This window comes from Astatotilapia calliptera, chromosome 20 (genome assembly GCF_964374335.1).
Source record: "Astatotilapia calliptera chromosome 20, fAstCal68.1, whole genome shotgun sequence".
NCBI classification, from domain to species: domain Eukaryota; kingdom Metazoa; phylum Chordata; class Actinopteri; order Cichliformes; family Cichlidae; genus Astatotilapia; species Astatotilapia calliptera.
In genome coordinates, this window is record NC_137441.1 from 35,610,976 (window position 1) to 35,633,070 (window position 22,095).

Genomic DNA, 22,095 nt, shown 5'->3' on the forward strand with positions numbered 1-22,095 from the left:
TAATTTTGTGGAAATGGAAAACTTTAGCGTCTGTTTGTGATATAGGACCAGTGGTAGAAAAAAATCCCCCAAAGAGACCATGAGGAAAAAGTCTACTTTCATCAGTACAATGATTACTCTGCTCCTGTGGTTTCCTTATATGCTTTATGCTTGTAGATGGTGTGGTTATGACCGCAAGCTCTGGCTCTGGCTTCACGATGCGTGCGTGTATCCGTGCGCGTGTGCGTGCCTGGACCTCTCACAGAGCTTTTGTGAGGCAGATAATGCACAAGTCTGTAATTATAGACAAAACACATTGAATTATGTATTAAGTGATGAGTACTGAGCATCAAAATAGTTAAAATGAGTACTAATGCAGTTCAAACATTTGACTTGGACAGCGGTGACTGATCGTATAATTAAAATGAAAGGTGAGCTAGACACTGGACTTGATTCACAGCAGCGTTCCCCTGTCAACTGTGTACTTCTATGCTTGACCATAGGGGGCACTGTTACATTCTGAAGCGCTGAGACGGGGATGATGTATAGAGAACAGAGCACAAAGAGGAGATTGTTGGCAATCCAGAGTCTTTTTCTGTTGTGCAAAAACTAGCAAGATGAAACGCACGGTGCCGACGTACATTTCTCGTTGTTCAAAACACCTGCTTGTCTCAAAACCACTAATCAGCAACAGGATTCTAGGTCAGGGAGGATCCTTGTGTGGAACCACTGCGGTATAATTCACTGATGATAATAATGCCAGAAGAGAGAGCGAGAGAAAAGAATGAGCACTTTTGTTGAGGTTAAGCCATGAGGTAAAGGTAAGCAGAAGTTATTTGAAATCTGATCTGGGTGCAGTGTTAAAGGGGCGGCAGGTGGTGGTGGTGTGTGGTAGTGGAGGAGTAATAATGGGTGTGGGTGGCAACAGCTGAGCGCGGAGCCTGCCTGTGTGTGCAGCCCCCTACTCCCCCCACCACCACCGCAGCATGCCTGAGCACCTCTCCAGCCTTTCAGCCGTCAATCACTACCTCACCCCCTCTCTTCCTTCTCACTGCCACTGCCCACCTAATCCTCAAGGTATTTTCACAGAACCAGAGAGAGAGAGAGAGCGAGCACCTGGGGGTAATGTCCTGGTGTGGTGGAATCCAAGAACACACCCAGCAAAAACACACACACACATATATATACACACAGGCAAACATGCACTCGGAGACACTCTTCCCTCTCAGTTTCTTTTGCTCTCTGTCTGGTTCTCTCTCATGAAGCCACACACACACACACACACACACACACACACACACACACACACACACACACACACACACACACACACACACACACACACACACACACACACACAGCAGTTCTTTCATCTAAAAACTAGAAACATACCCCTGACGCAGAATGAAATCCCACCACGCTGACAGATGGATTCTTTATGGTTTTTATGCTGGCATGACTTAAAACAAAAACAAGTATCAAAGCACAAACAGACGCAGGCAACCACATGCACTGGGGCTTCATACACGACTGCTTGTACTGACACATCCACGCTGGCAGTAGTATCGTTCGCAGGGGTTAAGGACTGCAGTTATTTGGTTTAAGCTTCGGGTCAGAGTGTGAGAAAAGCTGGGGACAAAGATCAAGTCAGGATCACAGTGACAGTTAGCTTCAATTTGTCGAGACTGACATGTTTTTTTAAGTGTCTCTATATTAACATAGCCGTGCTGGTTGAATGGTGTTTACTGTCACAATTTACTATTTCATTATGTTTACATTACGAGCTGCAGCTATTGCTTGAATGTCAAATAAATGCCTGTCAGTTGAATATTAAAAGAATTGCCTGCTGGACTAATTCTGCGTTTCACTGTACAAAAATACATCTTAGTTCAGTTTAAATGCTGGCAGCTCAGTGGAAAACTCTCTGTTGTTTTTTTTTATCTGCTTTTAAAACATCCTATTGGTGTATCCCTTGACAAGGAATGTTACAAGTCATTTTGCTGACAGCAGTCTCATTCCCCGCTCTCTTAAATGTTAGTGGGGAAGACAAAGGGCCTCGGTTTGGACATTCCCCAGGCCCTCTTTTTCTTCTCCTTCTACTTCTTCAGGAGTTGACTTAACAGTCCTGCTCATTGTTGTCAGGCTTGTCTGTACGCCAGACTGAGAAAATACCTTTCACATAAAGGGAGTAGCACTGTGGAAATTTCACCGTGTATCTTTGTGTGTGTGTGTGCAGTCAGTAGCTCTTCATGCTTGCACAACTTCAGAGTTTTTTGCGTAATTGTTGTAAGAAAGGTACCCTGGGTGACACCTACCTTTTGTTTAGATGTGCACACTGTGCTGACCTGCCAGAGCACCTCCCATGGCGGTGCTCTGTCTTGGCACCAGAGTTCTTTGGAAATACCTGTTTTGCAAGGAGGTGGGAAGAGACAGAAGAGGGATGGGAAGGGGTGGGCCGACTGTGTTTGCACATGTCCGCATAGTAAGCTTTTCTTTTTGCTTAATGCATAAATGGAAGATCCAGAAAACCTCAGTGCCTCTCTTCAACCTGGGTGTGCTGCAGACTCCCACTGTAGCTGCTGATATCTGAATAAGCGTGCAATGGCGTTTGTTCATCTGTGAGAAGGTCTGATGGCTCTCTGCAGTGTGTTGCTGAGGCTGTTATCAGTTGATCCCTGTCATTACGGGAGCCTTTCAAACAAACAGTTGGAAGCCCATTAAGGCCTCTTATTATGTGATAACATCGTCACTGAGCCCTGAAACACCTCGCTAAGCTTTCACCAATCAGGGCCAGAGCGCTGGCCTCAGACTCAGCCGTGGGGATGTTTTGAAAAGCTAGTAGGTCATTTCCTTCAGCCCACATGGCCTGGCCGAAAAATCTAAAGTCCTCTGCTGGGCTCAAACTTTCCATTCATACCATAATTTGTAGGGTTATGCTGAGTGATGAATACAGAAAACCCATGAGAGGCCCAGCTGTGAGCTGCATCACAGTGGGATGAAATCAAAAGCACTGTAATAATAGAATGGAATGAATAGCGTGTTGAAACCTGTGTAAAAGCTGGCTCACTTTGCTCTTTTGTGCCTCTGGTGGAGAGAAGGGCAATAGCAGTTCATTTAAAGTGTCTGTGGATCTGCGGTTGCACACACACACACACACACACACACACATATGCAGTTCAACACAAAACATCTAGTTCGGCAGATTGTGAAAAAGGCCAAAATGTTCCAGCAAAACAAAAAAAACAAAAAAAAAAACACGCAGAGTGACATAATTAAAAACACTCTTTGCATACTTACACACACACACACACACACACACACACACACACACACACACACACACACACACACACACACACACACACAGAAACAACATAAGGAGGTCATGTTGGCTTAGGGAGCTAAGGGAGTTGCGTAAAGGAGCCATTTTGGTGGGAAATGTGGTACGGCAGGGAACGTCAAAGCAAACCTTTAAATGGAGGCGAGGGACAAGGGAACGATGTCAGCTAGCAGAGTGAAGCTTTCTCCACTGGAGGTGAAGCAGAGCACAAACGGCACATTGAATCTCCATTTATTTTCATAAGGTTGAAGTGCTGGGTTTAAGCCTAGCCTTGGTGGTGTAGAGTAGGATTAGTAGGATTTGCCTCTGTGCACATGTGTATGCTAATGTGGGCATACTACATATCTGATGAAAGCAAGGGGCAGAGAAAAAGATGAAGTGATCTATGTATGGATATGAAAATGATGATTGCAGCCCCGCAACCCAATACTTCCTTGTAGGTACATATTTCCCTACACACACAGGAAAACCAAACGCTCATCTGTGTTTCTCATTGTTTGAACAGCTATAAATAATTGACATTACATTTTTTGCTATGTTGGGTGTCGGTTTAAAGGGAAAAACACAACACAAAATTTCCTCATTAGTAAGGCTCAACAGCTTAGGTCACAACATATCACTATAATGCTTTTGCTTGTATTCTACAGGAAGGATGACTAACCTTTCTTCTAAAAAAACATTCTCTCTTAAACATACACACATGATTTGATTGTGGTGTTTTATCAGCTTGGTCACAAGTTAGATGTTATATTGGGTTGAAGACTACAGCATATGATTCACATCATTTTCATCCACATGAAGCCTTTCTGTGGCTCCCCACTCCCACCCCCTCTGCTTGACCATTGTCGCTCTGGAAGAATCCATTCTCATCGGCATTGAAATGTTTCTTCGTGGATACAAACTCAAGTTTGTATTCATTTGCCGTGATCTTTCCTTTGAGTGGATCCAGACAAATTCCCATAAATTGTGTTTCTTCAAACACCAAATGAAAACCATGCAAGAAACAAATACCAGATCATTTAGGTCATTGAAAGTGAGCAGGTGGATGGATATACTGAACTACACTCATTTGCCAAAGACAATAATCTTAGTTTGGCTGCAGCTTCTGAATTGTGAAAGATGTACTTTATATTGTTTGGTAAAACCTCGACAGTAATAGAGTGAAAATCGGAACAATCAGATGACGAGTAAGTACTTTGCAACAGTGGAAAGGAAAAACTAATAATGTTAAATTTCTGCTACTACTACTAATAATAACAAAAATAATTTTTCTTGTGCTTGATCATCACACTAAGTCATTATTAGCTCTTCTTCTTTCTGACTCTGGTACTAAATGCCGTGAGTGTCAACACCTAAACAAAAAAAGCTCTCATATAGCTGTTTGCTCGCTGGCATCTCTGCTCCTGTGACCATGATCTTCATAGCAAATTAGCAATGCAAGCACTGGACCATTTTGGACTATACTTGTGTGTGATGACAGCATGTGCAGCGCTGTTTGGCTTTGTCCTTCATCTGTCAGTGAGACTGGAGTCTATTGGCTGTAATAAACAACTCTGCATTGTGTGACATCCCTGCTTTTATCTCCCTAGGCGATCACAGGCCTCAAATGACAGGTGCTCCACTCCTTTTTGGCAATCAGTTGCACTTATTATTTTTTCACTAACGCTAGCCCTGATTCTGTAGTGCTGATTTTTTTGTGTAAAAAACGATCAGTTTTCCTGTAGACTCCTGGTGGAGCATAGGTCTGCAACAACACCGTAAAAAATGATAGTAAGTAGAATATCTGCTGCTCCATGATGATATCCACCTAAACCCCGCTGGCTTATGCACTTCAGAGTTCTCTCGCTCGGTTCCCTCTTTTCTCCTCTGCCTTTACCTTGGATTTCCTCTCATTATCCCACACTGCAAGTGGGAGCCAGATTGCCCTAAGTGCTGGAAACTTTCTGCAACTTTGCAGGACTTAAATGTGTGTGTGTGCATCTGAAAAGCCAGCAAAGGTTGCCGATAACAGAGGGACCACAAAGTGTACTACAGCTCTGACATGATGACAGATGAAGATAAACATGCTACTATCAAAAGTGGGAGGGTGCTGTTTTCAGACAGTCTTTGTGGGCACGTGCAGGATGAAAATTGCGCAATGGCGAGAGAGGAAGGCTGGCTTCTCTGAAGACGTGGGAGGGCACACAGGTCCAGGACGTGCCCATGAAAACAAGACGGGGGTTTGCATTTTTGGCCGAATCTCACTTTTTCTCACAAGAAAACATGGGTAGCAGAACATCATGACAGTGCAGAAAGAGCGAGAGAAAGAAGGAGGGAGAAAATGTGAAAAAGAAAGATGGCCACGAGTGTAAGACCTTAGCATGTGTCAGATCTTTGACTGGTGGAGCAATTGATGGATGAAATGGACAACAACACAAGGATTGCTCTTCTTTTTTGCCTGATGTTACTTTTTTAGTTTAAAAAAGAAGCTCTGCTCTGCTTACTGAACAACCCTTAATGGGATGTGTGCACTTTTAAGTGTGCGTGTTCTGCGTAACCTGAATCTGGCTGTGGTGGGAAGGCTTCCTGGGCTGGTGTTCAGTGTCTCTATCATCACCAGCAATCTGTTTCAGCATGTCCGCACGCTGCACACATGCCCACATCAGAAATGGAAAAGCTTTACATTCCTTTCAAAATGACTCTGTTGTGTTTAGTGCAAAGGCCTCTGTCTTTATTACCTCACACACGATTGCGTTGTTGACTGCTTGGCTAGAACCTGAATGACTGTATACAGAGGAAGTGGCAACAATGTGTTGTATACGTCTTATCTGTAATTGGCATCAGAGTGTCAGACAGCAGTAAAGCCTGACTGGGTTCCAGCACACGTGGAGCAGTAAGCAGACCAGATCCAGCTGACTGGATAAAATCGTGAGACACGCACATAAAATCGTAATTAAAAAAACAAAACCTATTTCAACATTTTAAACGTGTGCTCAGATTTGTTCTAATCGCTTAAATGAAACATGATTGAAAGCAGACGTCAACATGGAGTGGCCAGTGAGTTGGCAGCCACTGAAAATGAACCATTTCCAAAACCTGAAACAAAAGCAGAAACTTTGTCAACTAAAACAAATCACGCAGTCAGGAAAAAGTGGCCATAGGGAACTTGATGAAATGGGGAGAGTATTTGGAGAAATGGGGTGGGGGGGGGTATTATGGAGAGAGATGGAGAGACTTGTGAGCCAGTGAGTGAGGGAGAGAAGAAGGGAGGGCAGGATAAGTTTGGGGGAAAGTTAGTGGCCCAGTGGGGGTTTCTTCCAGAGTTCAGCCTCTCTGGCTGGGGAAGGAAGGGAAGGAGGGAGGGGAGAGAAGGGGAGGCAGGGACCAGCCTGGGTCAGCAGCAGTATGGAGTATGTGTAGATTAGATGTCTAAACTCACTCGGCAAACCCTCTGAAGCCCTGGAAGGCTCACAGCTCACAGTGTAGTTTGCCAATAACTGGAGAACCTGGAGTTGGTGGTCTGAATTATAGTCTCAAACACAGTAAAAAGAAATGTCAGAACCAGTGGAACCGGATAGGGTTCGTAAATCTCTAAAAACAAAAGAGTGTGAACACATGATATTTGAAATAGATTTTTTTGCAGCTTGTCAGCCCACAGAGCAGCCCTGGCAAACCGCGCTGATGTTACATAGAACATTTGAGCACCGGGGGATTAGCCAGTTCTTAGTTTCCAGGATGCTGTATGAAACTAGCAGCGAGGAAAAGAAAACAGGAAGGAGACGAAAGACGAGTGTGAGAAGAATGCTTGTGGATCATAAAAATGTGACTCTAGGCTGTGATGATTTAATCTGAAATGTATCCAGACCAAGACATTTTTTGAATTATTGTGAAAATGGGTGGAAAGCTAGAGAGAAGAAAAGTGCCCCCCCCCTTTTTTTAACAACAAACTTCAGCTAAGCGTTGGCATCTCTGATAGATGCCAGTTTGTTGTCCCCGTGTTGTATTCTTGCCATCATACAGCTTTCACTGTATGACCTGACAGCTGTATGAAGAAGCACATAAAAACTACTGATGTTGTTTACTATTTGATGAAATAAAAAGAGCTATTAAACGTGCGTCAGTTTGCGAGATTGAGTGTGTGAATCTCAACTCACAGGTGTGTGTGTGTGTGTCTGTGTGTGTGTGTGTCTGTGTGTGTGCGTGTGTGCCAGCTTAAGAAAATAAACCTGATGTCTCCATTGGAGGAATAGCTTTTAAACCAATAAACATAGTAATGAAAATCATTCAAAATAGCCAGAAATGTGAAAGCATGGTTTCTTTCATGAGACAGGAAAAAGAGTGAAGTGTTAGACAGAGGAGGAGGAGGGAGGAGGGAGGACGCTGTGTGTTTATGGAGAGCGTAGCCAGCAGCACAGATTGACAGGAAATGGTGTCTTTTTTGCCTGCTGGGCTGTACCACTTGTACTGCTTTGACAGGGGGAGATGAATGTGAGGAGCTCACAGACTGAAGCTATTCTATTATCATATATCTCCCATTGTATCACGCTGTTTGCTTTAGCCCAGCCAGAGTCCATCCCTCTGCTGAGCAACAGTTAGGACCAGTGTCAGGCTTTTTCATTGACCTCACACTGCCCATTGATTTCCTTTGATTCACTGCCACTCTGAGGGCACTGCAATTTTTTAAGCTGAATTGTTTTTTTTAATCAGTGCACAGAAAAACCATTGTTATAATGAAGGTTAAATGTGTAGGGTATACGTTTTAACTGTGAATCCACAACCACTAAAATATTCAGCTGCCACGAGGCTTTTTTACTGCATTAAAATCATTGCTTGAACAACCTGATCGACGCTGCTTCCTTGGACGTCTTTTGCTATTTCTACGTCGAGATATAAATCACAAGCAAGGTCAAGTAAACCTGTGAGAAGTGTGTCCAGCACATGGTGTGTTTGTATATTGGAGATATTTGTCTGTGTAAATGCACTGCGGGGATTGAGCAAGGCAGCCCTCATTCATCACTGTTAAAGCACTTCCAGAGGGAGCGACAGAAAGAACTGCCCATCCTCTGTTCCCTCAAACAGACAGAGGAGAGGGAGGGATTTACCCTGGCATCTGGTTTCTGGGTTCAGCCACAGCACAATGTTCTTTCTCTTTCTCTCTCTGGCTCTCTTTTTGACACACACATACACGCCCGGGCCAGTGGCTGGACTTTAATATGGTTATGATTAGAGACGGGGGCTCAGTGAAGGGAGGGAGGGGGAAAGGGGGTCTTATTTACTGCAGGGAACTGGGGGAGGTGCAATGTAAAGAAAGCCAGAGACAGGGACCAGATCTGAATGGAAGACGGTGGGGTTGGGGTAGGTGGGGGCACTGTTTGCATTTAGGGCTGAAATATGAAAAACAAAAAATCGTGTGTTCAAAAAAACAAACAAACAAACAAAAAAAAGCACAAGAAGAATGGGGAATAAAGTTTTGTGCTCCAGCCAGATCAGTTCTTACTCCAGTGCAGACTCTGCTGGACGGCCCCTTACACCTCCCCTCCTCCTGGGTTCCTCTCTCTCTGTCCCTCCCTCTCTGGCATTCTCTGTCTTTCTCTCCACCCCCTCTTGCAGCGTCATGCCAAAGCAGTTGGTTCACTCCGCCGTGTCTGGGGCTCAGCGAGAGCTGCGAGAGGCTGTTATTTAGGTCTGTTACAGCAGACTGGGAGCAGCTCACCCAGGGGCAGGGGGGAGAGGAGAGAGTCAGAGTCACGCTCAGCTCAGCCAGTCAGGAACCATATCTGCATTCCAGCTGAGAGGGAAAAAGGAAAACTCCAGCATCGGAAGGAAAAGACAGCAGAGAGAGAGTGACAGCGCGAGATAAGTGAAGGGAGGGAGAGGAAGGTAGTGAATCTAGATAGCTGTTGCTGCTGTGAGCTCTTGTCACTGCTTCAGTGAGTGACGTGAGCAGTGGAAGCAGGGTAGGACACAGGCAGGACTGAGGGCTCTCACTGATTTTTGCCGAGGGTGGGGGGTACCATGTTCGACTGTATGGAGGCTCTGGGAATGGGCCCCCGTCAGCTCTATGATGTCACCAGCCGTGGTGCATGCATGCTGCGGAAAGCGAACCCCTTTTTTGCCGGGTTGGACCCCTTTGCTTGGACGAGCACTGCCAGTGTTCAATGTAAGTGGCATCCTGTTTGGATTCTTCTATGACACAATCATGTTTCCCCCTCTCTTCTCACTCTCCTTTTCTTTCGGTCACTCCTTCCTTCATTTTCTCATTGCTGGCTTGTTTACCCCTCAGGGCTCGGCCAAGGGGGCTGCTGTCAGGGGCTACAGAGCAACACAGGAAAAGACAGAGACAATCCTCTCCTCTCCTCCTCTCCTCTCCTCCTCTCCTCTCCTCTCCTCTCCTCTCCTCTCCTCTCCTCTCCTCTCCTCTCCTCTCCTCTCCTAGCCCACAGCCAGTTTGAGCTGCTCAGCCATCTGAAAAAAATTCTCTGCTATGATATTATATGCACTGTGTGTTGGGTTTTTAAAAAATGTGCTTGTGTGTATTCGTCTGTGTGGTGAGTTTGTGAGTTTGAGCCCACAGAGTCAAGTTTCAGTAACAATGTTTGCCACCTGGGGTTTGACCTTGCCAGGTGCTGCATACTAGAAAAGGAAAAGGTTTTGGTGAGTGACAGGAAGAGATGACAGTGACGTGTCAGATGTACTCTATCTGGTTTATTGTCTATTCACAGCATGAGTTTAACACTAGAAGTGAGGTGTCTGATGAATTTCACATGAAAAGTTAATGACAAATGTTGCCTGTTTTTAATAATACAGTTAGTTAATAATAAGTTTTGCTGGGCCTGCTGCAGTCTTCATAGGTCAGAGGTTTGTTTATGCTGCTGGATACTAGATGGATAATGATATTCCTCCAGAGCCAAACAGCCATGAATTAGTAAGCGGATTAATTATTTAGCAGATAAATGTATGAATAAATAATAATACATACAAATCTCAAGAAAGCAGAGATATATTCTGGCCAACGTTCTCTTCTCTCTTTTGCTCGTTGCATCTATCCACTTCATTCCCCCCCCCCCCCCCCCCCTTCTTCTGCCGCTGACTTCAGACAAGGCTCTGACTCTAACAACAACTGGGGTCCATTTTCATCTACTTCCAGGGGGCTGCTACTGCTGTGAGAGAGTGTGTGAGAGTGGAAAGGAGTGGGGGTGTGGGGTGTGTATGCATGGTATGGTGGGAGAAGTGTGGAGGGAGCCAAGCCAGATATGACAGTGGAAAAACAATCAAGAATATAAGAGGAGCCGGAGCGATCAGATAAGCAGCTTAACTTTGCTCTCGATTTTTCAGAGCTGCTTGAAAGTGTTTTCAATTTTTTTTCATGCTCTTCCGTTTGTTCGTCCTCCCTTCTTTTTTGTGCCTTTTTACTTCCTTGGGGGGGGGGAGTCATCTGTCTTCATTAATCGTGAAGACACCAGCATTTCAGTGGCCGTCATGCACACTGGCTGAGCTTTAATGAAGACAGATGCCCTGTCAGTGGAGGCTGAGGCCAGAGGGGACTCCAGCCACGCCAGCCTGCTCTGCTTAGCTAGGGGAGCCCTGATGATAACAAGATGAGATTTGTTTATTTAATCAATCAGGCCTCTATGGTCCTTTCCTTTTAACCCATTCACACACATGCACACATTTAAAAATTAGGCCTCAGATTCCAGAAGTATATTTTTCTTTCAGGTCTTTGTTCCACACAATCAAAGTTAAAAAAAGGAAAGGGGAAAAAAAAGTCCAGGGACGCTGCCCTGAGGGTGAGAGATCTAAGTTAGCAGAGCAGAGCAAAGTGGCTGGTGTGGTGTACTGTTTCAAACCCAGTGTGCCCAATAACCTTTGTAAACAAAGCTGTCCTATCCCTGCACAAGGAGCCATAATGCCCCTCTTTACTGAAGCAGTTGCCTCCCATTGTCCTCATCAATGAAGCTGATGAATTGATGTTTGAGTCTGATATCTCATTAAGCCAGCCCAGCTGCACAACAGAGGGACCTGTCTGGCTCTTAATGCCACAGTCACACAAGCACGCACACTGCACACCAAAATAGCCACTGTGTTTGTAAAGCAAGTCACCTGGCCCTGGATTAATACAATAATATACTGTTGTCACACAGGTTTTTTTTTTTCCATTTGTAAAAAGAATTCAACTCTTTAGCAATGCTCTCTACAATGTGAGGATAAAAAAAAAAACAAGGTTTAGCAGAAATGCAAAAACAGTTTTTCTCTGATAACCTGTGTGGAGAATGTGCAGAGAAAATGTTTGTCTGCCCTAAATCTTTCACAAAATGAGTATAACCTCCTCTCTTTGCAGTAAATCTTCAGCGGTGATAAGTGTCTCTGCTGTTGGCCATTAGCCAGGGACAATCAGAGGACTTAAAAGTGTGTGGTCAGTTTTCTTGTTTTTTTGTTCAGGAGTGGGAGACCTTAATGTCAGAGGTTAGGCAGAGGCTACAGCCTGGCCAATGTCAGATCTACTGCATGTGTGGTAAGCTCGTCAGCTTGCTGAAAAGGAGACTCTTTCAACCAGCTCTTAAGTGCCTTATGCCACAGAGCTGGTACTACATCTGAGCTGGCCTACACATAAGGATAATGGACACTGATTTAGTCGTACGTCAATGAGAACTGAATTAGTCAACTGCCAGGGAAGCCATTTGAGACAGCCTATGCCGACAAATCCCCTCTCTGTCAATGTTCATTTGCTTAGAAGAATGAGGCAATTACGTTTAGCAGTTCTCCAGGGTCAAAAGAAGGGAAAGTGTTTTTTCTCACCAAAGTACACTCTTAGCTCGATGTTTTTGAGCACACTTTGGATTGTAAGTCTAACAAACGGTATATATAAGAGCTGGACATGACAGTAACAGATTGCTTGAGCAATTTGTCACTATGTGTGTCTTCACACACACACACACACACACGGGCGCACACGCTTCTTTGTTTTCCCTTAATGTGCTGTTCAAATGTGAATTGAGGGGCTAATTGAAATGGGGGGTATAGATCTCGGCAGCAGCGGTAGAGAAATAAGAGCTTCCTGTGACCGCTGGCACATTCTGGCCCGATCATTTTCTCCCTGATAGAAGTCTGCAGTTATTTCATTATAATTACAAAAGATTCAATTAAAAGATTAGAATGCCTGAGGGGGCAGGGCTGGAAATAGATGGTGGTATGTTGGTTAGTGGGTGATGTGTGTGTTTGTGTGTTGGAGAGAAAGAGGGAGAGTACTTACACTTCTAATCATTGTCACTAACGTCACGTGTTTATATCGCTGATTTTCTCAAGATAATGTCAAAACAATGTGCTCAACTTTAAAGGAATAAGCCAGTCCAGGGTCAATGAGTTGTAATTGATATGAAGGAGCGAACAAACGTTAAGCAGGCTGCAACTAAATTAACTTTTTAAACAAAAAAAAACATTAAGCTAGAAATGTGAAAAAAACTGGCATCAAAGAAAAGTCTGTTTTTGGTTTTTGATCGCAAGCTTTAATTATAAAAAGTACCTCATTTAAAGTGCACTCTAAACTGTCAGGCCTGCACTACAGTGTAATAGGCTCTAAATTATTTATTAATGTGTTGAGGAATACAGTGTCCTGCGTGATATAATACAGTAGCTCAAGCAGCTGCAGTAGTCCTTGTTTTGTAATAAATAATACATAGCATCAGAGCCAAGATGGTTATTAAATAAAATCGCAGGCCTGTTGGTTCATTCTAACCTTACAACAGTTTATGTTACATGTTATATTACGCTGTGGAAATCATTTTAATAGGGTGAAGCCATTTTTGGTGTCAGACCTGCTGGGCTGCAGTATCACACCACCTTGTTCACAGATCTCTGTCAGCCCTGCAGTAATAGCTGAGCCCATTAATAGGCAGCGCTGTCTATAAATAAACAGATTCAATCCTAGCAGTTGCTTCAAGTTTTTTCCACAGAGCCCCCTCCTGTGCGTGGTTTGACTTATGCATAAATCAGAGAGTGTTAACCTATGCTTGTGTGTGTGGTGCCTGTATGCGGACTCCTCTGATCAATGTATGTTCAAGTTTACGTGTCCACTTGGCTGCTGTTGGGCACCCAGACTGCTGTGTCAAAAGCAGAGACGGACAGTGTGCCAAGCTGGATTCCTCAGGCCTGTGCTGGAATCTGGCTCCGCTCTAACAGCAGTTTATAGCCCCTCAGCAGCGTCAGTCGCACCGCTGTAAATAAAACTCGTCAACCGAATGTCAGTCCTTGAAAGGGCTGTTTTTGTTTTCCTGTCCGTCGTGTTTAAACAGTATTTCACAAGAGCGAGTACTCTGAAATTTTACGTGGACTCGTGACGAGCTGACGATTTGTGGATCGCAGCACGATAAACGTGACTGTTATGAGGCAACTGGGCTAGCAGTTTGCGTGAGCTCCAGATCAGTATAAAATCTGGACTTTTGTGAGTTCTTTCACAATAGTTTGCTGGTCCCAGAGGTATTGTGGCTGCCCACCCTAACACCCGTGTCTGGCTGCTGCTATTGTAGCTGTTTACTGAGAACAGCTCTTTGCCTGCCAGGCACATTTTCCGTTGCACAAAGGCGTGGACATTTGGCAAACTATGCATACTTACGTGCGTGTGTGTGCTGTATTAGTGCATGCACCTGAAAGAGTTTATTTCACTGGTGAGCATGTGATGTACCACTGCACAAGCATGTTTGTTTATAGCATAGAAGAGTGTGCATGTAAGCTCAGAGCTGTGTGTGAGCTGGCTGTGGAACGAGCAGTTCTGTTACCAGCGTGTTATTGACTGACGGCTTGGCTCGAGTGTTGCTACGGGCTCGGCGTTAGAAGAAGTGGAGCCCTCGTATAGCCAAGTCGGGTCTAGAAACCCAGACGAGTCCAACTGTCCTCCTCCTGTGTATGTGTGAATGGGTTGTGTTTACGCAGCCGACAGCGTTTGGCAGGGAGTGGTGAGCGGCTGGTGTAGTACAGCTATTATCTGGGCTCAGGGGTGGAGAGAGATGGATGAGGACTTGGCCTGGAGTGGGTGGAAGGAGGGGAGGACCGAGGGGAGGGAGGGAGGCAAATTGGTGTTGTTTTTCCCTTTGACATTAGTCAAATTCTGCCAGTGCGCATATGTGCAACTGACATGACCATCCTTCTGGAAATGGTGCATGAGTTCATTTGTGTACACTTGCATTAGCTTGTATTGTTTGTGTTCCTTGTGGGTGTATTTTGCTGTAAGGAGGAACAGGTGTGTGTGCGTGTAAGCTGGCATGCCTGTAATTGTGAGCCTAGCTGACAGTTTGGGACTTTTTACAGAAAGAAGATGAATGCCAGTGGAGAAATTAACAGATGTCTGTTTGAGTGCGTGTGCGTTTACGAGTGCACATGAAACCAGGTTATTGGAAGAAATCAGGTTAAACCAGGAAACAGGAGAATGTGTTCACATTGTCAGAACTTTACATACAGCTGGTCAGTAATCAGATTTCTCTGCTCTGTTGTGTTTTTTAACTGATACCGTCACACTATACAGTTTCTCCTCTTGTCTCTCAGTATTAGGAATAATCTGCCTGTTAGCTGCTCTGACTTATTCATTGTAGCTTTGTTTTTAGGCAGATTTAGGATATTTATACTTTGGATAAAAGAACAGTTTCAGCATTCATCTTTTCTTTCATCCCACTGTATTGCCTTTCCAGTGCTGCGTTTCCTGTTCCCCGTTCCCTCTTTGGCACGCACACTTGTAATATCCCTGTTAATCCTGTTAATCCATTTAAGTGTAAACTAGAGTCTGCAAAATAAGGTTTCATTCAAAATCAGGTTACTCCAGAAAAAGAACTACTACCAGGTTACTAAAGTAATGTTAACACACTTACTGTTTCTCTGGGCCCCTAGAGTCAACGTTTTGCTCTAAATCTGACACAAGAAGTGCATTCTCACCTAGACACGTGAGAGACACTCTTAAGCACAAAAAAGCAGCACATGCTCTTCAGTGGCTACACAGGAGCAGATAATATGTCCATGTCTCCACCATAGCTTGACCTGTGAGTGAATGGGTACTTGCAGTAGCCTGTTATCACGCCTGGATTTATAAACTTCTGCCTCACGGTAAGAACATCTCCCATTTGCCATAAAACACTAGAGACAAAACCAAACAGACAGACGGACAGCCAGTTTGACAGGAAACAATCCAGCAAATGAATTAGGGGCTGTTTGGGATGATTTCTCGCCTGTTTAGGAATGCTCGATCGACTCAGGTTAGCTGCTGTTAAGGGAACTGACTGGCTGGGTATTGCTTACGTTCCCAGTGATGTGTTCATTCAGTGGTAATTGTCAAAATGTACCTTTAATACTTCATGTATTAGTCTTATGTGGAACTTTGTTTTGTGACACCTCTAGAGACCGTAATGGAAGGAAATGAATCACTGTGTGGCTCAAAATCTGGCTGTCACATCAGTCATCTGAGTGCCTCCACCCAAACGGAGTTGGGCAACCTGTTGGCGGTTTGCTGCCAAGCAAAAGTGAAAAACTCTGATATGCATCATTGCTTCACTGAGACACTCAAAGCAGAAGTTTCTCAGAGTGGCTTTAATACCTTACAGGATCTGTGGTTTTATGCCAGTTGAAGGGGACTGCTGATTCTTCAAGAGTTACTACTTATGCATAGATTGCTCACTCAGAAGTCAGGAAGCCACAGTCATTTTGTCACTGCTCTGCCAGTTTTGATCTTAGTCTCTCTGAGTTCTTCCTTCTTAACTTCTTCCAAGTGACTGTATAGAGGAAAATGCTGCGATAATGTGTATTTGGCAGAGTAAACTCACAACAGAAATCAGTTAAAAAGCTGGGTGCATGATTTTTAACATTTTTTTTTTAACAGTGATCTGCATCCTATGTAACGCCAAGTGAAAAGGCAAGAGAAACCGCTTTGTGTAGTGTGTGCAAACTCTTTGGCGTGGACATTTACATGTTGAGTGGAAATGAACTGTGTGCTGCTAGTCGTGGGCGTGTTGTTCCTTCCAATAGGAGGTTTGCGTTTGCGTGCTTTGGTGTGTGGTGCTTCCCCAATGTGCCGGAGTGAATACTACTGTTGTTGTTTACATTATCCGCCTTTCCACTCACTTCCTCTGACAGAGCAAGGCTGCAGCCACGGCTGGGCTACTTCTACTTTTGTAGGTTTCTATTGTTGTGGGGAGGAAGCAATAGCAATTGAACGAGCGCTAGTGGCCTTGCCAAAGACAGGCAGGTGAGAGCCAGGGCTACAGATGGTGAGAGGAAGTCTGGGAGGACGAGAAACAACCCGAGGATCAAAGACTCAGGGTTTCCCTCGATGACTGCTTTCTCCTCTCTCTTCACCTCGCCTGCGCGCCTGTTTCTGCTCTCTGTCTGCTCCCTTGCCTGCCTGTGAACTGTCCTGTCTTCTTGACATGATCAGTGGCCCAGCACTGTGCTGGGTTGCCAGGTTTGGGTTCACTCCTCAGTCACTGGAGGTGAGCTGTGCTCCTCTGTGGTGGGCAGATGAAGAGTCAGCTGGAGCTCACGGCAGGGATGAGGAGGTGCATTTTTTCCACAGATCTGCACTTGACTGTCTGGTTTTTCCAGCGCTGGTCATAAAAGGCCACTGACTGTCTGAAATATTTTTATTGACGTTATATTTTCTTCATTTTTTCCTTTCCTTAATACCGTCTTGCACTGGTTTGGTACAAGGACATTTGAAGGAAATTTTATTTGCTGGGTTCATTGGGGACAGGCGGCTCAGCAGACGAGTTTGTCTGTTTGAAAGCAGCTTGTGTGTTTGTTGACAGGGCTGTGTGGTGCAGGAAAAGGGGGGTGCACGCTGCCAAATGTTTGCTTGCTGACTCCATCAAGAAAATATCAAAAGGCCCTTTATGAGGTGCTGTAAAGAAGACCAGGTGTTTTGAGAACACCACCAGACTCCAAGGGTAATTCCACTTTTTAAAACATGCCCCGGGGATACATTCTTGTCCCACCTGCTGCCTTTCCTGCTTTTTTCATTTTTAGAGGAAAAAGGGGTAAAAAGAAAAAGATTAAAATGTGCCTTGGCAGCAGCTTGTGTGCCATGTCACATTGTGTCATTCTTCAAAAGTCCACAGTTTTGTCATTAGTACTGACAGAAGCCATGAGCAAATGGGAAAATGTTTTTACTCAACATGCTGGTCTGGCGTCAGATCGCATGCATGCGTCACAAATGTTTATCGATGTTTGTCTCATTGCTTTCTTCTGGTTCCCAGAGAATGGGTTTAATTCCCTTCAGGAATGTGTTTCTTAATATCTATTTTCAAATCTCAAACCCGAGCCATCTCCTGATTGGCTGTCTTCTTTTCCTATATAGTGATGCCTCTTTACAGGCGTGTTAGTGTGTCAGTCTGTGGGAGACCAGGTGATGAGCTTTCTGACAGCTGTTGAAAGGCGTTGCTACTGCTCATCACCTTTAATGAAAGTCCCCCCTCCCCTGTCAACACAGTCAGGAATTCCTCCCATTTTTCTCAGTGGTTTTTTTCCTCCACTTCTTTGTTTCTCTCGGTTATAGGCCGGTGCCATTTTGAGTGCTTGTGTATATATATATATGGGTTATATATAGGTGAAACAGAATAGCAATGGGAAATGAGAGCACATGTATGGAGGTGTAGCAGTAAGGGATACTGAGAAGTGGCTACAAAAGCCAGTGACGAAGATCCTCCGGAAACGCTGGTACTGAAAAGAGGAAGGAAGCAGGTCTGTTGTGTGGGACCTTGTAGCAGAAGCCTCAAGAGTGATAGCAGGAAGACATGGGCAAAACAAAACAGAGAAGGAGAGTATTATGTGCTGGCACCACTGACAAGGGTGTGGTACTACTTTCTTTTCCTCTTTCATGAAACCCATTTCTTTACAGAAACCTATTCGTGTGCTGATGGTCGGTCAGTCGTACCCTATGGTGCTGTAGCCTCTGCCATGGTGTAGAGGGCCAAAGGCACCCTTGAAAGCCCCACCTAGTGTGCCAGCAATTCTCCCAGCCCACTGTTCACCATCCTCTCCCAATCTGCTGTCCTTCTGCCACTACTCTCTGCCCAGTCCCCAACCCTCTTTTCACATTGAACCCTACTGTGTGCCCCTCTCTCCCCCTCTGCCTCAAAGTCTCGACAAGAGGTACAACTTTACAGGATCTTTAGTGAAAATAGAGGTGGAGACAAAGGCCACGCATGCCCGTGCATGCAGTTTAGCACTAACAGGGAAAACATCAACAGAGTGAGTCGCACACATAGAGGAGGGGGTGTTTTAATGGGGACTGGAATTCAGTGGTGCACTGTTACAAACAGTCCGGGCATTTGCAAGTGAAATATACACTACAGAGACAGAGCAGAGCCGCTGGCTGGAGTTGCACGTGAATGCTGGACAAGCACAAAAATAAACACCTACACGTATCCTACAGATGTATTGCACTGTGAGTGCACTGGGCCCAGAAAGAATACGTCTAAGCGTTTGCTCTCACATGCCAAGGCTGGAACTTTTGGAGCAGTGTCGCACTGAAGATTCAATCACTCCAACAGGTCACGTACTCAAAATCTGCAAGCCTATTGTGAAAGAATACTTGTTACAGTGCCAGAATGTCATATGCTGCTCAGTTAAGAGGAGTGTGTTGCAACACAAAACAGGAGCTGCATAGTCATGCGTTTGCTCACATACATTAGAAACACTCCTTTTTTCCAGCTGAGTGAACAGCAGGCAGCCTCAGTGTTGCCAGGAAGTCTTCTGATTATTTCTTTAGTGTTTCTCCTTGTTCTGGCTTTCTTTTCTCTTCTGTTGGATCTCTTGATACTAAAGGGAGTTTGCTTGGCTCGGTTAACTTGACCTAGAATTCACTGTAATTGACCTAGTTGAATTCACCTTCAGCTACACAGCTATTTCTGTCTTGTGCAGTTATATTTCACATCTAATGAGGCTGTGCTGAATGCTGCAATGCTCATCCCATCACGCTCAAGTATTTTAGTGTAATGTTGCTGTGTGTTTGTAGTTTGTAGCCACTGAGTGTGTTTATGGGACCAACTTGCTCAGTGGCAGGGGGACCACTTGTGCACAGCAATGCAACACGGGATCCGAGAATAAACTGATACTTAGCAGGAAGCTAACAGTGACTGTTGATAACTTAGCTATACCTTCTTCTTGCCTTTCTTTTTCTTCTTCTCCTCCCCCAACAGCAGCACCCATACCACCTACCCCACTCCTCTTCTCATCTGTCTGTCATCAGCTCACAGGCCTTAGACAGCGGATTGTCATGCAAATGGTGCCCCAAGCCTCAAAGCGCTGATAAGGAGGGCCTCTCATTTCACTGGGCTTTGTTTTCTAAACAGTGATGAGCTGAGTTGAAGAGACTGAGAAAAGGGGCTCGGGGTAGCTTTCTGAATGGGCCCTCTGACTGTGGCGCCCTGGGGTAAGTGGTACAGGGGATTTGAATGGAGTAGGCTGAATGAGGCAAAGTCTTGGAGGTGGATTCAGGAGTCATGTTCTCTGGCAGGAACCAGGTTCAACGTGTTGACAGAGCCTGATGTATTTTGTCTGTCACCGCTGCCCGGGTTTTCTCCAAGATGGACTTTCTGTGTTTGGCCCGCTTTCTTTATCCATTTAGACGGTGTCAGTCAGTGTTCGTTACTTGACGCCACATATGGTTTGTCCTTTTCTAAGGGGTTGTCAGCGCTCGGTTTGGAGCCTCATTTGCTGCTGTTATTATTGCATAAACAGTGGTTCATGGTGCGTTCAGAGGGTTTCTGTTCTCCCACTGACCCTGCCGTTTTGTTACATTCTGGCCAAGGAGATATGAGACTTGCTGTAGAAACATTCAGGGGGCGTAAACTTTGGATTTTAGATTGATTTGTGCATTTGGCTTTGGGATTGGTCTAAAAACTAATGGAAAACATCTTTGACTTGAGCAAAATGAGGTTTTCAAAGGAGGACTGCGGATTTCTGAAGAGTCGCATATGAAAAACAGATGTTTAGGCAGCAGGCAACAAATAAAAAATGTCTGATGTATTTCTGTTACTATCATTAATGAGGTAGTTGCAGGCCAGTCAGAGCAGCTACAGCAGAAGTAGTAGTAATCGTCAACTTGGTCTTGAACAAGACTTGCCCTCAAGAGCAACTTTGTCCTCCCCCTCTCCCCCCCTCCCCTTCCCCTTTCTCTGTTTTATATCAAATTCCTCTTTTTACGCCCTCTTTTTTTCTCTCCTTTTTGAAGTCTCCTCTCTCTAGTAAAAAAAGCCATGCTGGTGGTTTTTGATTCTGCTTTGGGTGTGAGAGGGGGGAGTAAGTTGGGTGGGGGGGGGTTGTAGGTTAAGTTTAGGCAAGTCCTCTGTGCTTTCCATTGAAGGTGCTGGGGAGAGGTGGGGGCAGTAAAAGTTAGAATTTTAGAGCCTGCCTGTTTTTTATTTTATGATTGGCTTTTTTTCTCTCTTGCTCTCTTTTTACGGGCTGTGAGCTACAGCTGGTGGTGTGAATAGCTGCCCAAGGTGACTGAGTCCCAATAAAGTGCAGGCCAGCCGGGCTGGGGCCTCCAGTCCAGCCATGGGACTGCCTTTATAAGCCAACTTACGAGCCTAGTCCTCTGTTAAAACCTGGCAGGGCTGCACTGAGGAATTTAGGGCCAGGAAACAAGAGAAAAATAGGGTTTGTGTGTCAGGGGATGGTGGTGGGATGCAGAGTAGGGGGTTGAAGTTAGAGGGTGACCAAGGGTGAAACTGTTTGTGTGCAAGTGTGTGTTTGTGGTTTTGTGGCATGTGTGGTTAGCATCTTATATTTCTCAGGGGGAGTATGGAATCCATACCCTGCACACTTGAACCTTCCAAAAGAGCCTATATGGGGTCCACTTTGGAATATAATGAAGTGTAATGTACCATATCAAGTATGTGACTCGAGTAAGCACTGATGTCACAGCTGTGCCTCAGTTTTTGAGACATAGAATCAGGGCTCTGCACCAGCTTTGCGTGTCCGTGCATTTGTCATGTGCCTGTGCTGTGCGTGCAAGATGTTCACACGAGATGTTGTCAATGTGTGGAATGAGGAAAAGCCAGCTTTGACTCTTGACTTTTCTCAACTCATTAGCTCGCTCTGTTACCTGCCCTTATCAAAGAACCTGTCAGACACTGTCAGTTACATCTTAGTGATGTAAAAAGCAGTTTTCTCACAGCTGCCAAAGAGCCCTTCTTCTCTTATTTATTGTCTTTACATAGACAAGAGTTATATGCGAAGACAATATGACAATATGTTCTATGCGATATCCCCAAAGGGCCCCTGAGTTTGGCTCCTTAGTGATAATTGGTACCAGGAAATGGGAACACTTGATAGTTCATATGTTATTTATCTTTTGAGACTTAAATGTGTCTCACTCCACGTCCAGGCAAAATGTTTACCAAGCGAGCATGACTGTTAATCAGTGTCTGTTGGTGGAACCTCAGTCATATCTGCCGTGTCATTTCTTAGTGTGGTTATCTATCCACATCTGCTACATGTATTCACAACTCCACATGTGGCCTTTGCAGAGTTAGTAATAGTTGTACGATAATGATTAGTAACTGATCATGTGCTCCACTGTCTTTTCTTTCCATGTTCACAGCGGTGGAGACCCAGAGCAACAGCTCAGAGGAGATGGTACCCAGTTCTCCGTCTCCACCTCCCCCACCTCGAGTCTACAAGCCCTGCTTTGTGTGCCAGGACAAGTCCTCCGGGTACCACTACGGGGTCAGCTCATGTGAAGGCTGCAAGGTGAGAAGAACCAATCTTTTGAACACTGGGTTTTCTGAAATAGAAAAAAATTTCGATTCTCTATTTTG

At 44.9% G+C, this 22,095-nt stretch overlaps 1 protein-coding gene across 3 annotated transcripts in view; it reads left to right on the top strand.

The window, feature by feature from the left end:
- rarga (retinoic acid receptor gamma a) overlaps window positions 1-22,095 on the top strand; it is a 38,892-nt gene that overhangs the window by 13,528 nt on the left and 3,269 nt on the right. For 2 of the 3 annotated variants that reach the window (XM_026153231.2, XM_026153232.2), the window contains exon 3: window positions 21,879-22,027. In XM_026153231.2, the coding sequence (XP_026009016.1) occupies window positions 21,879-22,027 (149 nt within the window). Of the gene's footprint in view, window positions 1-8,917; window positions 9,459-21,878; window positions 22,028-22,095 lie in introns of those variants that run through there. The other variant, XM_026153233.2, reaches the window with a different exon arrangement.